General features: G+C 35.5%; 1 protein-coding gene across 3 annotated transcripts in view; it reads left to right on the forward strand.

Moving 5' to 3' along the window:
- Positions 1-459: 459 nt before the first annotated feature.
- LOC123533718 (zinc finger and BTB domain-containing protein 24-like) overlaps positions 460-17,243 on the forward strand; it is a 101,635-nt gene continuing 84,851 nt past the window's right edge. For all 3 annotated transcript variants that reach the window (XR_008366430.1, XM_053519543.1, XM_045315516.2), the window contains exons 1-2: positions 460-601; positions 13,171-13,481. Coding sequence is in view for 2 of the 3 variants with exons in the window: in XM_053519543.1 (XP_053375518.1) it covers positions 13,210-13,481 (272 nt within the window). In the remaining variant the exon portion in view is untranslated. The remainder of the gene's footprint in view (positions 602-13,170; positions 13,482-17,243) is intronic.

Here is a 17,243-nt window from a genome sequence, read left to right on the forward strand (position 1 = left end):
CGCTATAAAGCTAGCTCAATAACAAGGAAGTATAAGTGCACCCTTATCCTATACCCTACTACATTACTTTATATCTAAACCTTAAAACAATGAGAAAAATACGAGAACAAACTTTTGAAATCATGTCCCATTTTATAGATAAAATATAGACTGCTCTTTGTAATTCTCAGTATTCATATTGATTACCGGGCCTCTAGCCTGCCCTGCATGGGTTGTCTAGAGGTCCAGTAACAGGACCACTCCGAGTCTAGAGGTCCGGTAACCTGACCCCTAACCACTTCCTACTGAAAATATTCTGTAACAAAATGTAAATTACAGACATTTAAAATGGGTCTTGATGTGTGCTGCAGCCTTTGAAAATATATCAAATTTATATAGAATAAAGAAGAACAGCTATTTAGTGTGTTGTAACCAAATAAATAATAGTTTGATTTAGTGGTGTTCAACCGTCAAAAAAAGAAGAGAGGAAAAAAATTCGATCAAAATAAATTTTTAACAATTTATTTTTTCGTTCTATTTTTTAAGTGAAATTTGTAATATTTACTCAACCTTAGGTCGAGGGCGAAGAACTATATTTCTTAGCAATGTTTGTTGACTAGTTGTAAGTTTTGCTTTTCATTTTGTTACATATTTCTAGTTAAAATTTAAAACCTGAATTTAATTGTTAATTGATCGAGTCTGACGGTGTGTTTAACAGAAAGCGGGGACAGATTATAAGAAAATTCATTTTCTGGAAAGCGTGTTGGGACAAAAGTTGTGGGTCGCCATCGCGCGTGACAATTTTTCTAGGTCTTGACCTAATTAGCACACAGGTGTGAAATATTTTTTGCAAATTATGGAGACTTGTTGAAATTTCTAGGAAAATTGACTGATTTTTGATGTATGTCAGTAGGGTGATTTCTTTAGCTTGGAAACTATTTTGTGAATGATTTTAAAGTAAAATTTCTCAAATAGATGGACTTCAGTCAGTGCTGTTTTTTTTTTGCAGATCTAGGATAGAAGCTACCAAGTTTATAAATATGGAAGTGTCTAGGGGTACGGATCCGTACCTCTAGACAAGCCTGTTAGGGTTTTTCTAGGGGTACGGACCTCCGTTTTTTTTTTTAGAGATTATACTGGGTATACCAATTACCGGGATATACATATTACCGTGAATTTGCAGTTTTGACACTTAACATGAAAATTGCTTTACAATTTTTCTCTCATTATTCATGCTCAATGTGCTTAGAATTTTAGCAAAACTATTTTTGAAAATTGGAGTGTCTTTCCTTTTATTTCATACTGATCCCAGAAATTGAGTAATTTAGCTAAGTGACTGGTCATTATGGTTAATCTTTGCAATTTTTCTCAGCAAATTTTCAATGAAGCTGCTTATTTCTGCCATATCTGTTCCATATTTAGTTTGGTCTACTGTAAAATAGAAATGCCTTTTTTGTCTAAGATCAATTTAACAACTTATTTTGATTGAAAGTTAAAATTCACGGTAATAGGTATATGCCAGAAAAATGCTAAAATTCCCCACCTCTGTTATTTGAATGACAGTAGTGGAACTTTTACCTGGTGTTTTGATGATTTTTTTGCCAAAAGTCTAAAGCTAAAATATAAATTAATTGTACAGAACAAAATTTATCCTTTCATACAATCATTTTGTTATAAATAGAGTCCACTGAATATAAGACTCACGGTAATTGGTATACCCAGTATAAGGGTCATTTACATTTCAAATTTTGTTGAAAATGAAATAACACAACATTTCATAAGAATTCACCTAAACTTGGATCTAAATGGTTTACAGATAACAACGTTCATCTTATTTGTTACATTTTCGAGGAATAACCGAGGAACACCAAATAAATCGCGAGGATTCAAACTGGCAGAAAAAATATAAAGATTAAACAAATGTTAAATATGTTGGGGAAAAAAACTATTTTTAATTAATAATTAACCCTTAGTGTATTTATGTTTTTCACACATTTGGTAGCCGTTACGAGATACATGGGACGTTTTCACAAACAGTTTATTTACTTAATGTCGCTTAATTGATTATTAAACAATCAGTTCCGTGCCGATTATCATTATACCTTGTTAAATAACAAAATATATTGGTGCATATTATTATGCCTAATTTATTTATTGATTTATTTGTTTTGCTGAATTTCAAACAGAATTCATTTAAGGGATAGATTCATTCATTCATCTTGCTGTTATCAACAGTTTATTTGACAACAAACAAATTGGCACGGAACAGTGTATTCATTTGGAGTTCCTCGGTTATTGAGGTTTTGAAAGAGAAGGTAAACAATCGGGTGAACACTGGTATCTGTAAACCAATCAGATCCAAGTTTTAAGTGAAGACTGGTTAAGACTTATTTGTTATTTCATTTTCAACAAAGTCTAAGATATAAATAACCCTAAATCTCTAGAAAAAGGAGGTCCGTACCCCTAACAGGCTTGTCTAGAGGTACGGATCCGTACCCCTAGACACTTCCTATAAATATACAATATGAAATTAGGTGCTAAAAGGCAGAGTTCCCTTGAAAAAACACCAGTGCCCCATAAAAAAAAAAGTGTTACTGCAATGGCTGCAAATATCTCGAAATATGGATCCATTTTAGGAAGTTTATGTTCTAATATGAAAAAGGCAAAGCCTCTGAGCGAGCGTAGCTTATATAATGACTTTATTTATTGAGGCAACACTATTAGGCATGCCCAATCTTCCAAGTGGGCCTCAAAATTATGTACAATATTTACAAATAGATTTCAAATACAAATTTGACAATAGCATGATTACAACATTCTAAGCATATGTTATGTTGTTCATTTTCCAGTTTGTTAAATAGGATCTTTTGAACTGCTCAAGACTGTTAGAATTTTTTACTTCAAGAGGTAATGTGTTCCAGATTTTTGGTCCCGAGTATTCAAGGGATTTTCTGTACAGTTCTAAGTTTGGTTTAGGTACTTCAAGACATTTATTTGATTCTGATCTTAAATTAATGTAAGGATTATGTACAAATTTAAATTTACTTTGAAGATACGATGGACTAAGATTGTTAATTGATTTAAAGACTAAAATTGCTTTCTTATAATGCAGTCGTTCATTGAATTTCATCCAGTTCAGCTCTTTAAACAAATCTTCAGATGGAAAATCAAAACATTTATCAAGGATGATTCGAGCTGCTCTTTTTTGAAATTTTGTAATTTTTTCCATTGAATCCCTGTTGCAATTACCCCAAATTGTGCAGCAATAATCCAAGTGGGGTAAAATATAAGCATTAAAGAAAAGTTTTCTCTGGGGAATATCTAGGTAGCATTTTATTCGTTGTAAAAGATAAAGTAAGGAATTGCATTTCTTTAGTGTGTTATCAATATGATCTTTCCAGCTTAAGTTATTACTGACATGTACACCTAACAGTTTTTCTGATTCTGTATATTCGACAGTTTCATTGTTGAATGTAAGGGGCGATGGGTTCAAAGTATCTTTATTAGTTCCTCTTGATGAGATAAACATTGCTTTGGTTTTTAGCTCACCTGAGCACGAAGTGCTCAAAGGTGAGCTTTAGTGATCACCCTGTGTCCGGCGTCCGTCCGTCCGTCCGTCCGTCGTCAACAATTTGACTGTTAACACTCTAGAGGTCACATTTTTGACCCAATCTTAATGCAACTTGGTCAGAATGTTACCCTCAATAAAATCTTGGACGAGTTCGATATTGGGTCATCTGGGATCAAAAACTAGGTCATCAGGTCAAATCAAAGGAAAAGCTTGTTAACACTCTAGAGGTCACATTTTTGGCCCAATCTTAATGAAACTTGGTCAGAATGTTACCCTCAATAAAATCTTGGATGAGTTCGATATTAAGTCATCTGGGGTCAAAAACTAGGTCATCAGGTCAAATCAAAGGAAAAGCTTGTTAACACTCTAGAGGTCACAATTTTGGCCCAATCTTAATGAAACTTGGTCAGGATGTTACGCTCAATAAAGTCTTGGACGAGTTCGATATTGGGTCATCTAGGGTCAAAAACTAGGTCACCAGGTCAAATCAAAGAAAAAGCTTGTTAACACTCTAGAGGTCACATTTTTGGCCCAATCTTAATGAAACTTGGTCAGAATGTTACCCTTAATAAAATCTTGGACGAGTTCGATATTTGGTTATCTGGGATCATAAACTAGGTCACCAGGTCAAATCAAAGGAAAAGCTTGTTAACACTGTTGAAGCCGCATTTATGACTGTATCTTCATGAAACTTGGTCAGATTGTTAATATTGATGATCTTAAGGTCCAGTTTGAATCTGGGTCATGTAGGATAAAAAACTAGGTCACCAAGCCAAATCAAATGAAAAGCTAGTTTACACTAGAGGCCACATTTATGACCATACCTTAATGAAACTTGGTCAAATCTTGATGATCTATAGCTCAAGTTCAAATCTGGGTTAGGTGGGGTCAAAAACTAGGTCACTAGGTCATATCAAAGGAAAAGCTTGTTAACACTCTAGAGGCCACATTTATGACTATATCTTCATGAAACTTAGTCAGAATGTTAAACTTGATGATCTTTAGGGCAATTTTGAATCTGGGTCATGTCGGGTCAAAAACTAGGTCACCGGGTCAAATCAAAGGAAAAGCTAATTAACACTGTAGAGGCCACGTTTATGACCATATCTTAATGAAACTTGGTCAGAATGTTAATCTTGATAATCTTTAGGTCAAGTTTAAATCTGGGTCAGATGGAGTCAAAAACTAGGTCACTAGGTCATATCAAAGGAAAAGCTTGTTAACACTCTAGAGGCCACATTTTTGACTATATCTTCATGAAACTTAGTCAGAATGTTAAACTTGATGGTCTTTAGGTCAAGTTCGAATCTGGGTCATGTCGGGTCAAAAACTAGGTCACGGGGGTCAAATAAAAGGAATAGTTAGTTATTACTTTAGAGGCCACATTTATGACCATATCTTAATGAAACTTGGTCAGAATGTTAATCTTGATGATCTATAGGTCAAGTTTAAATCTGGGTCAGGTGTGTTAAAAAACTAGGTCACTAGGTCAGATCAAAGGAAAAGCTTGTTAAGACTCTAGAGGCCAGATTTATGACTGTATCTTCATGAAACTTAATCAGAATGTTAATCTTGATGATCTTTAGGTCAAGTTCGAATCTGGGTCATGTGGGGGCAAAAACTAGGTCACTGGGTCAAATCAAAGGAAAAGCTAGTTAACACTTTAGAGGCTACATTTATGACCATATCTTAATGAAACTTGGTCAGAATGTTGATCTTGATGATCTTTAGGTCAATAGGTCAGGTGAGCGATACAGGGCCTTCATGGCCCTCTTGTTTGTACATTAGCTGTCATATAATTATGCTTGCACCAGTCCTCAATTTTAGAGAGTACAGACTGTAATTCAGAACTGATTTCTTGTTTGGTGTTTCCAACAACAGTTAAGGTTGTATCATCATGACAAAGAAACTATTCACTGCTTTAAATAATTCGTGAGAATCTATTCACTTGAAAAGAAACAAAAATTTAGTGTCATCATACCTGTAACAGCGAATATCATACGTTGCAAAATTTATGGAAAGCCGGTATCACGGTGACGTCATTACCTGTTTGTCGCGTTCTTGTGGCTTTATGCTTACTAATGACATTTTATCCCATTTTCTGGCCAATGGTCTTTTAAAAGAAAAATATTTTTTTCTACCAACTGGAAATCTTTTTTGCATTATTATTGAGTGATGGATAATATTCAGCAATCAAATGAAGTTCTGTATTCACTGCCAACAAAGCATTTCCTATGAGCACCTGTCCACTAGGGACCCACTTTTCATAAAATAAAAGCAAAGTTGAAATTATTTCCCTAACATAACTTTTTAAAAATAAAGACACCTAACTGGATATAGAGATTGAAACTCAAGTATGAAGTTAAAAAAAAAATTTTAAAAATCCCGACTTTGATGGAAGTAGAACAAAATGGCGGCGCCCAGATGTCGCCGAAAATTTTGCAGCTACATCACTTTGCCTCATTCGGCACACATTTGTTATATTCGCCTACACATTGCCATAAGGTGAGCTACGCGCTCGCAGTTTTGCTTTGTGTACTCTGTAAGCTATGTCCGACATTCTTTTACGCATACCGTCGACTCGCGGTTGGAATATTTTGGCGTCCTTTTCCAAAAAGTATGCGTACAAATACGCAGAATTAAGTGTTCCCGAGAACCTTGTTCAAAGGATGATTTGTTATGCAGAGTAGATGACCCCCTATTGATCATGATCATAGGGGCTTCAGTCACTTATGTTTAGTCTTACTGACTTAAAGTTAACAGAGATAAGAAATTATTTAAACAGCTTTAATTACTACTAGCAGGGATATAAATTAACATGCGGACCCTATTAGCCATCTGGGATCCTTATAGGCAAATTCTAGGGGCCCAGCCTAAAAGTTAGGGGCCCAGCTATTATTAGCGGAAAAATATACCAACAGTGGTTTAGATTACAAACTTAATAATAACACTCATCAAACTCACATTGAATAGCAACCACAGCTGATAAAGAAATCAATGGCTTATCAGCTGGAATTCTGGTGATTTCTAGGGGTTAGTGTACTTTTTTCCCCATAAAAGCTTTTTTTGTCATGCTACACAAACATAAAAACTACCATTTATAAGATGATAAAATTATCTTTCTAACAGTATAAAACATTCATAAATCTGATTTACAGTCATACCAGATGCCCCAGTAATTAGTTAATCTGGCCACTGTTTATTGACAGTATGTTGCTAATTGCTTTAATACTTGCCGCGGGCAATATGTACTCCTTTCAAACACAAAAGCGGGTCGCGTAGTGCTCATTAATATTCATATGACTTGTATCAGAAGACAGCTGATTGGACGACCTACACATAGGCGTGTCTTAAATTTGCATACGACCCCCCAAACCGGAGAAATCGTTTCGTAAAGTTGACGCGAAAAATACGCCCAAATATACCATATTTGCTAAATTAACATTTATTTTTAATAAATATAAACCCTTACAATTTATTTGATACCAAAATTATGTTTCAGAACCTATTACAAGTATGCCGCATTTTCATTTTAAATTCAAACTCCCCGCTTCCATTTTTTTTTATTAGGTGAGTTTTTCTGATCGCTCGATGTCAGGCGTCCATCGTCTGTCAACATTTAGCTTGTGTATGCGATAGAGGCTGTATTTTTCAATTAATCTTCATGAATGATAACCTTGATGAAATCTAGACCTAGTTCGAAAAAGGGTCATCTCGGGTCAAAAACTAGGTCACTAGGTCAAATAAAAAAAAAACCTTGTGTATGCGATAGAGGCTGTATTTTTCAATTAATCTTATGAATGTTGGTCAGAATGATAACCTTGATGAAATCTAGGCTGAGTTCGAAAATGGGTCATCTCGGGTCAAAAACTAGGTCACTAGGTCAAATCAAAGAAAAACCTTGTGTATGCGATAGAGGCTGTATTTTTCAATTGATCTTCATGAATATTGGTCAGAATGATTGCCTTGATGATATCTAGGCCGAGTTCGAAAATGGGTCATCTCGGGTCAAAAACTAGGTCACTAGGTCAAATCAAAGAAAAACCTTGTGTATGCGAAAGAGGCGGTATTTTTCAATTGATCTTCATGAATTTTGGTCAGAATGATAACCTTGATGAAATCTAGGGCGAGTTTGAAAATGGGTCATCTGGGGTCAAAAACTAGGTCACTAGCTCAAATCAAGGAAAAACCTTGTGTATGCGATAGAGGCTGTATTTTTCAATTGATCTTCATGAATTTTGGTCAGAATGATTACCTTGATGAAATTTAGACCAAGTTCGAAAATGAGTCATCTGGGGTCAAAAACTAGGTCACTAGGTCAAATCAAAGAAAAACCTTGTGTATGCAATAGAGGCTGTATTTTTCAACTGATCTTCATGAAATTTAGCCAGAATGATTACCTTGATAAAATCTAGGCCGAGTTCGAAAATGGGTCATCTGGGGTCAAAAACTAGGTCACTAGGTCAAATCAAGGAAAACCTTGTGTAATCAATAGAGGCTGTATTTTTCAATTGATCTTCATGAAATTTGGTCAGAGTGATTGCCTTGATGAAATCTAGGTCGAATTTGAATATGGTTTATCTGAGGTCAAAAACTAGGTCACTAGGTCAAATTAAAGAAAAATCTTGTGTATGCGATAGAGACTGTTTTTTTCAATTGATTTTTATGAAATCTGGTCAGGATGATTGCCTTAATGAAATCTAGGTCGAATTTGAATATGGGTCATCTGAGGTCAAAAACTAGATCACTTGGTCAAATCAAAGAAATAACTTGTGTATGTGATAGAGGCTGTATTTTTCAATTGATCTTCATGAATTTTGGTCAGAATGATTGCCTTGATAAAATCTAGGTCGAATCTGAACATGGGTCATTTAGGGTCAAAAACTCATATCTAAGAAAATGCTTATTTTATCGCAGGAGACCAATTTTTTTGGTCCAATCTTAATGAAAATTGGTCAGAATATTTGTTTCCATGAAATCACTAGGTCAAACATGTTTTACACTGTTATGGTGTGTTTCTTAGGTGAGCGACCTACCTAAGGCTATCTTGGCCCTCTTGTTGGAAAATTGATCAATTAGGTCAGTGCGGTAAATCGATTGATTCGGCTCGAAAGTCATGTAAAAAGACCCATTTCCACCTGTTTTTATTTGGAAAGTACGTATATCTGTAAAAAATATTAAAATTTGACTGAAACTACGAAGCAGAAGTAATATTTATTGAGAAAATTCAATATCGGAACTACGATGACGAACAGCTGACCGGAATTTCACTTTCGTTATGAATTATTTTCTTATTTAAGGAGAAGAGTCATGATTTGCCCCCAGAAATTAATGTTCCAAGAAAGTATTTTTATGTCCAATAAAAGTCTGTTAATAATTGTTATTACTTACGCAATTCCAATGCATAAAAGGACGATTTTTCTTACGCGTTTCGTACTCATCCTGTTCGTACCTAACATGTACGAAAAAATGAAAATGTCAATTCAATAGTAATTGTTCATAGATAGCATGTGTCTAATGATTATATATTATTTTTGTTTAGGAAATCATTTGAAAAGTATAATGTATAATAATTTAAAATGTATAGTCATATACTGATACAGTTTACACTATGTATTTCAGAATTACATCTGGAGTCATGATTGGTCTAAGCCATTTTGCCAGTCCGCTGGAATATCTGATACATTAAATTTCTTTATTAAAATGATAGATTTAGTTTTTATATGCTTAGTCTCAGAATCCTAGTCCTATACATTATGTCTTGTATGTCTTGTGAAAAAACAGTGAGAATATGGTAACATAATTTGAACTTGGACAACGTTGGGGTCGAGATATAACCAGAAAATAAGAAAAAAAAATCGTAACCATGTCTCATTGTAAGTGAAATATAAAGACAACTATACAGTGTTGGCAAAAAGCCGGTCAATATGAGTATTGACCAGGCGAGCGGTGAATACTGGTAAAAACCGGTCAATACTGGTTGATTCAATACTATGGTCACTCTTGGGAGGTCAATACTGGTTTATTCAACACTTTTACATAATGTACATTCACAGATTAGCACAGGCTGTAATAATAATATAAATACAATAAAGCAATTTGAATAATATAAAATTTTGTTCATTAAAATGTAAAGTGATCAATTCTGGTCGATTCAATTTTGGTCATTGGCAATGTGTCCTGGTCAGGCTCCACTTTGGACAATATACTTAGACTAATTATACTAGTTTATTCTATGCTTTTATCTTCCCCGCCCGCTTAGCTCAGTAGGGAGAGCGTTGGTCTACGGATCGCGGGGTCGCGAGTTCGATCCTCGGGCGAGGCGTATGTTCTCCGTGACGATTTGATAAAAGACATTGTGTCTGGAATCATTCGTCCTCCACCTCTGATAATGCATGTGGGGAAGTTGGCAGTTACTTGCGGAGAACAGGTTTGTACTGGTACAGAATCCAGGAACACTGGTTAAGTTAACTGCCCGCCGTTACATGACTGAAATATTGTTGAAAAACGGCGTTAAACCCAAAAACAAAAACAAAGCTTTTATCTTCTTACAGTACTTAGCCTTTATTTTAAATTAATTAAAGATTTTATTACTATAAATTACACTTGTGGACAGTACTGGTCAATTCAAATTTTGGTCCTACACAATATTCCTGATCAGTACATGTAGTGGTCAATACTGGTCAATTGAATACTTTGATTGCATTACTTATTTTTAAAATAAAGTTACCATGTTCAAGTATTGAGAATAATACAGTGGGATTATTGATCATGACAGCTAATAAGTGCCAGAAACATCTATATTGTATATTGTAAGACATGGTGTCAATTAGGCAATGTGACAATTGCTATCAAAACACAAACCACTTCAAGGAAGGGTCCAGGTGTTCACAGCAGTTTTTCATTAAATTATTTATACCAGGCAGTAAAAATAATTAGATTTATCACTTGTGAATCAAACACTTACTGCTACAGTTTATAAAATACTTTCTACAAATTAAGCTCAGTTAAATTAGCAGTTTTTTTCACTTATTGTCACATTTTTTGTAGAAAAATAATATATCTTTGTAATCTAATCTAACAGAAAATGTTCAATGACCAGTATCAACCAGTATTAACCAATCGACCACTTCTGACCAATTTGGGAGTACTGATTAGGTTGCTTTAACTAAATGATAATGCATGCATTCATCTTCATCAAGCCTTAAATGCTCTTAAACAGTCATTATTTAATTGTTCATAAAATTTGCAAAATATCTTAACAGTCAGTATTGACTAATTGACCTATATTGACCAATCGACCAGTATTGACCATTTCAGAGAGTATTGACTGGGGGAGTTTTAACCGGTTAAAACTGCTGGTTAAAACCGGGGAGGTGGTTTTAACCGCCCAACATTGCTATACGCCCTATGCCAAAACAGACACCAGAAATGTATTCTACAGGAAAAATGCTACAAGTATGCCAAATTTCAGCTACTTATCATTTAAAATGAGTGGAAGACCAAACATTAATGTAAACTTTTAGAGTTTTAACGGTCCGCGACTGCGAATCAGTTCCTTATTATTTATATATAGGAAAAATTCCCGAAAAAATGACATTTTAAGAATTTTCAAATCTTCATAACTTTTTTATTTTTTAAGATATTTAAAAAATTTAAAAAGTTCTTTGTTTGATTATTTAAGCAGAATATGAATGTTATTAAAACACTGGTTAAGCTACTTTGAAAAATCAGCTTAGGTTGCTACATTGAAAAGGGAAAGTTGTAATCACCTAGTGCATGACGTTTTAAAGTTAAAGTTAAAGTTTGAATGATTTTTGCAGCACTAGAGGATTTTGGTTGTTTATGGGTATTTTTGATAGAGTCTGCACGCTTATGGACATCTGAATTCTAGTATTTTGTTACATTGTCGAGTTACAGGACTCGTATCCAGTCACGAAATTATAACTTGTACAGAAGATACAAACCAGGTTGCGGTCGGTGTTCTAAGCAGCCACGGTCTGTTAACAGCCCATTTTTCATTAAAAGTCCTCTTTGGCCTTTAGGACTATTCATAATCCCGATAATATTTCCTTTTGTCGCCGCGGCTGGCCGTACTAAGCTCTTTAACAGTTTTCAGTAAACCTCTACTTTCTAGCGCTGTATTTCTAAGGGTGCAGCTATTGTTAGTAACAGAGTAAATAATCCACGTATGCCGATTGGTCGTAGTATATATCGGTAATTTTAATTGGTCAGTCTAAGTGATGTCGTGCATATTAATTTATAAGACAGTCTCGGAAAACCCAGAATATTGACATTAGGAATATCTGAAGCCATTCGCCGGTTGGGCGACTATCTTGGAAAGTTGACTCGACCAGCTTTAAATCTGGTCACACTGGGCGAGTGTTAATTTATTTCCCTGACTAGACAATTTCATTGCAGGTTTTTGGGTGTACGTCTTAATGGCAGCAGCTGAATTTCTCCCTAAAATATCTCCTTTTCTCCCTATAAAGGTCAGTCCCTTGTTAAATGTTGAAAATTCATCTAAAATGTTGAAAATGTTAGAAAAGATGGCTTCATAAATCATGAAAAGTGTATGACCTCTTTGAAATATTCATTTTGTTTGTTCAGTTGAATCAGCTATGTGTATTAGTTTGTGAGTTATACATTTGTAAAGGGAGGACTCACTTTTGTTGAAGAACATTCGAGTCCTGGGCCTCAAAATCAGAAATCCTAGATTTTTCGTATTCAGTAACTTGAATAAGTAGAGAATGGGCTGTTCTTACATCTGAATTTCTGTCATTTTGATGTGACATAAGTTAAGTAGTTAGTAGGTTGAGAGGAAGTTAACTCTATTGTATACTGGAAGTTCTATCCTATAACTTTTTGTACTGTAAAATATTCAAGTGGCAAAGTAATTTATGGGATACTTATCATTTTGTTTGAAGTATATTGAAATCATTTCTAGGCTACAAGGCTGTGTGGTTGAAATATTTAGATATTAAGTGTATGAATAACCAGATTGGATTATGCTATTTTTGTAGTTGGTAAATCACTTCTTGGCAATACATGAGAGTGTTCACCAGTGCAGAAAAAAATACCTTTCTGCAAAAATCAATTGTATGTTTTTCAATTTGATGGACTCTGCTATTTATATACATCACTTTTTACTATATTTGTAGCTCATCTTGTTCTTAATTCTGAACAAACAGGTTAATGTCCTGTGTCCATTGACCACAATTTCTACTGTTCACATCAGGTGAGAATTACACCAAACTTGTCCTGTAGCATCCTGGCTTAGACCTTCCTCAAGTCTTAATGATTCTCAATCTGTGTACATTGTCTTTTGATCTAATTTTCTATGTAAATTTCAAAGCAAATTTTAGACAAAATTAATATTAGTTTTAAGTGAAAAAAATCAAGCCTTTGAGTGCAGCCAGGATAGAAAGAATAAAATTTTAAGAATACAAGTCCATGGTTAACATGTGTCTTGAAATGATATAGTTCCAAATAATCCGACAAATTGTTACAGTACCAAAATCAGACTAACCACCTTTAGGCCCTTTATCATTATAATAATTGTCATGTATTAGTTCACTGTTGAAATAAATGTGTACCGGTAATTCTTTTTACTATTTCAGATTGACCTTTTGATGTACTCTGTTTACATGCAATAGAGAATGGGGACTGTTTCAGAAGAGCCCAAGCAAGGGCACATATACTTGCAAAATGATGTCTCGGGTGAATTTGACAAAGTGCTGGCCACTTCCAAACACAGCTCCGTAGACACATTTCTCGAACACCTGATGGACTTATATACTAAAGCATCAAAATCGACTCAGTGTGTTGTAGTTCGCACCGAAGTTGCTCAACGTTACACAGCTTTACTGTGTGAAACACGATTTCAAACTAGCGATGATTTAATGAAACACCTCTTAAACTTGCATGTTGAGTAAGTTACCTTACAGTTTATATATATCATGCATCAAGTTTGCAGTTTGCTAAATGAGGAAAGTTTCTTACTGCAAAACTTTGGTAGTTTTACTTGCAGGTCATATAATCTCTGTTATATGTTAGTTTGTCAGTTGTCTATGACTATTTGTCTAGTGTGTTCGTCTCATTAGCAAAAAGCTTATGCAAAAAAAAAAAGGAAACAGCTTCAGCACAAAATATGTTAACTCTGCCCGAACAAACACTCCTTTAGCATTTTCCTTGAAAAGTATTTGTTGGTAAAAGAAAAGTTACCTTGGGGCATTACAGTCTGAGATTGAAAGAAGTATTTATGTTACTGCAGCAATATCTCTGTACAATGTTTGAATGTTGTTTTTCTGAGGTGTCAGTTGGGGTATTATCATTTTTATCTGACCTGAACTTTGTTCAGGGTTAGTTATTAGTATTGGTGGATGGTCCCCCATCAACATTTTTACCTGTCACATAGTGACAAGGTGAGCTTTTGTGATCATGCAGCGTCCGTCGTCCGTCCGTAAACTTTTGCTTGTGACCACTCTAGAAGTCACATTTTTTGTGGGATCTTTATGAAAGTTGGTCAGAATGTTCATCTTGATGATATCTAGGTCAAGTTCGAAACTGGGTCATGTGCCGTCAAAAACTAGGTCAGTAGGTCTAAAAATAGAAAAACCTTGTGACCACTCTAGAGGCCATATATTTCACAAGATCTTCATGAAAATTGGTCAGAATATTCACCTTGATGATATCTAGGTCAAGTTCAAAACTGGGTCACGTGCCGTCAAAAACTAGGTCATTAGGTCAAATAATAGAAAAACCTTGTGACCTCTCTTAGAGGCCATATATTTCATGAGATCTTCATGAAAATTGGTCAGAATGTTCACCTTGATGATATCTAGGTCAGGTTCGAAAGTGGGTCACGTGCCGCCAAAAACTAGGTCAGTAGGTCAAATAATAGAAAAACCTTGTGACCTCTCTAGAGGCCATATTTTTCATGGGATCTGTATGAAAGTTGGTCTGAATGTTCATCTTGATGATATCTAGGTCAAGTTCGAAAATGGGTCACGTGCCGTCAAAAACTAGGTCAGTAGGTCAAATAATAGAAAAACCTTGTGACCTCTCTAAAGGCCATATTTTTCATGGGATCTGTATGAAAGTTTGTCTGAATGTTCATCATGATGATATCTAGGTCAAGTTCGAAACAGGATCATGTGCGGTCAAAAACTAGGTCAGTAGGTCTAAAAATAGAAAAACCTTTTGACCTCTCTAGAGGCCATACTTGTGAATGGATCGCCATAAAAATTGGTCAGAATGTTCATCTTGATGATATCTAGGTCAAGTTCAAAACTGGGTCACGTGCCATCAAAAAGTGAGTCAGTAGATCAAATAATGAAAAAATGTTGTGACCTCTCTAGAGGCCATATTTTTCATGGGATCTGTATGAAAGTTGGTCTGAATATTTATCTTGATGATATATAGGTCAAGTTTGAAACTGGGTCAACTGCGATCAAAAACTAGGTCAGTAGGTCTTGAAATAGAAAAACCTTGTGACCTCTCTAGAGGCCATACCCTTGAATCCGTCTTCATGAAAATTAGTCAGAATGTTCACCTTGATGATATCTAGGTCAAGTTTGAAACTGGGTTACGTGCCTTAAAAAACTAGGTCAGTAGGTCAAATAATAAAAAGACCTTGTGACCTCTCTAGAGGCCATACTTTTCATGGGATCTGTATGAAAGTTGGTCTGAATGTTCATCTTGATGATATCTAGGTCAAGTTTGAGACTGGGTCAACTGCGGTCAAAAACTAGGTTGGTAGGTCTTAAAATTATTAAAACCTTGTGACCTCTCTAGAGGCCATATTTTTCATGAGATCTTCATGAAAATTAGTGAGAATGTTCACCTTGATGATATCTAGGTCAAGTTCAAAACAGGGTCACGTACCTTTGAAAACTAGGTCAATAGGTTAGATAATAGAAAAACCTTGTGACCTCTCTAGTTACTTAAACATCTCTGAAAGTACTGGCCAGAATTACACCAAACTTGGTCAGTAGCATCCTGGCATGGATCTCTATCATGTAAGGGATGGAATTTAACTTCTTTTCTCACAAACAATTTTTGCTAGTGCCATTTTTTTCCAATAGCAAAATGGTTGGTTCCACTAGCAATTATTTAAAGGCTGTTTACATGCTATATTTATTGTTGTTTTGTTGTTTGGTTTCATATAAAAGTTTTATGTTCAGCTCATTTCCCACATTTTCACAGTTCGATCAGGCTGGGAATTTCTTGTTTTGGAAGAAGGAGTCAATGTACTCGATGATTCTTTGGATTTTTGGCTAGACTCGGAAGTTTTAGGTTATTTCAGGTCTCTGCCCGTGGTGTTGCTAGCATTTTCGGTTTCTGCGGGCCGTTTCGCCTGAAGAAACTTGTTATTTTCTCTCCATTTTCACAGTTGGGCATCACTGACCAGAATTGAAACAAATATCGTCTAGATACTTACATAGATATCTGATAATTGTACCCAGGGTTCGCACAGGCCTTGAAAAGTCCTTGAATTTGGTTGCAACCTTGAAAAGTACTTGAATTTAGTGTTGCCTTGAAAAAATGCAAAAAGGGTCCTTGAATTTGACTGAAAGTCCTTGAATTTAGGCAAACAGCCTTGAAAATCCATTAACAGTTTCTGTCTGTTGTCAAAATTGTATGTTATCGGTGTAAAAATGAATAAAAAAACTTTTTTTCGGCAAATTTAAAATACGTTTGTGTAGGAGTACAAAAGGTCGCCGGTACGACAGCGTGTATCCTGTACGGTACGGGTTTTATACTAAACGTTTGTTTATGACGTCACTAGAAATTGTGAAAATGGCAGCGTCCATGGTTTTGTAGAAATGGGGAAAATCCGGAAGAAGTGTTCGTTCCAGCACAAGTGGGTAGGAAAGTATCAGTGGGTAAAATCCACGAGTAACCAACACAAAGCCCGGTGCACACTATGCATGAAAGATATTGACTTGACACACATGGGTGTAAGTGCAATAACGTCACATGCTAAGAGTGCAAAGCATAAGAAAAACGAAGAAGTGAGATTGTCGTTGGCATCGTGTGAGGTGGCATTCATTTGACAGGAAGGAACTTTCAATGTTAAGAGCAAAACTAGTGCTGGCAGTAGCCGGGATATCAACAATAATTCAACTCTTCCTCCCCAATCCACTCTTGAAACTGATGGAAAGTTCTGTCACTGGTATGACTATCCCACCCCCACCCACTTCAGAAACTGTTAATAGACCCCAAGGGCCAACAAGGATTAATCAGTATATTGTGAAGTCAGGATTACTTAGGGGTTGACATGGCCTGCCATTTTATTAGCCCACCATCATCAGATGGTGGGCTATTAAAATCACTCTGCGTCCGTGGTCCGTCCGTCCGTCATTCCGTCCGTCCGTCCGTCCGTTAACAATTTCTCGTTATCGCATCTCCTCAGAAACTACTGGGGGGATTTTGACCAAACTTTGTCAGAATGATGTATTGGTACCCTAGTTGTGTCCCCCTGAAATCAGACTGGTTCAACAATTTATGAGTGAGTTATGGCCCTTTGTTTATTTCTATAATTTATATAGATTTATATAGGGAAAAACTTTGAAAACCTTCTTGTCCAAAACCACAGAGCCTAGGGCTTTGATATTTGGTATGAAGTATCATCTAGTGGTCCTCTACCAAGATGATTCAAATTATTTCTCTGGGGTCAAATATGGCCCCG

The sequence above is a fragment of the Mercenaria mercenaria genome, chromosome 12 (genome assembly GCF_021730395.1).
Source record: "Mercenaria mercenaria strain notata chromosome 12, MADL_Memer_1, whole genome shotgun sequence".
Classification (NCBI taxonomy): Eukaryota; Metazoa; Mollusca; class Bivalvia; order Venerida; family Veneridae; genus Mercenaria; species Mercenaria mercenaria.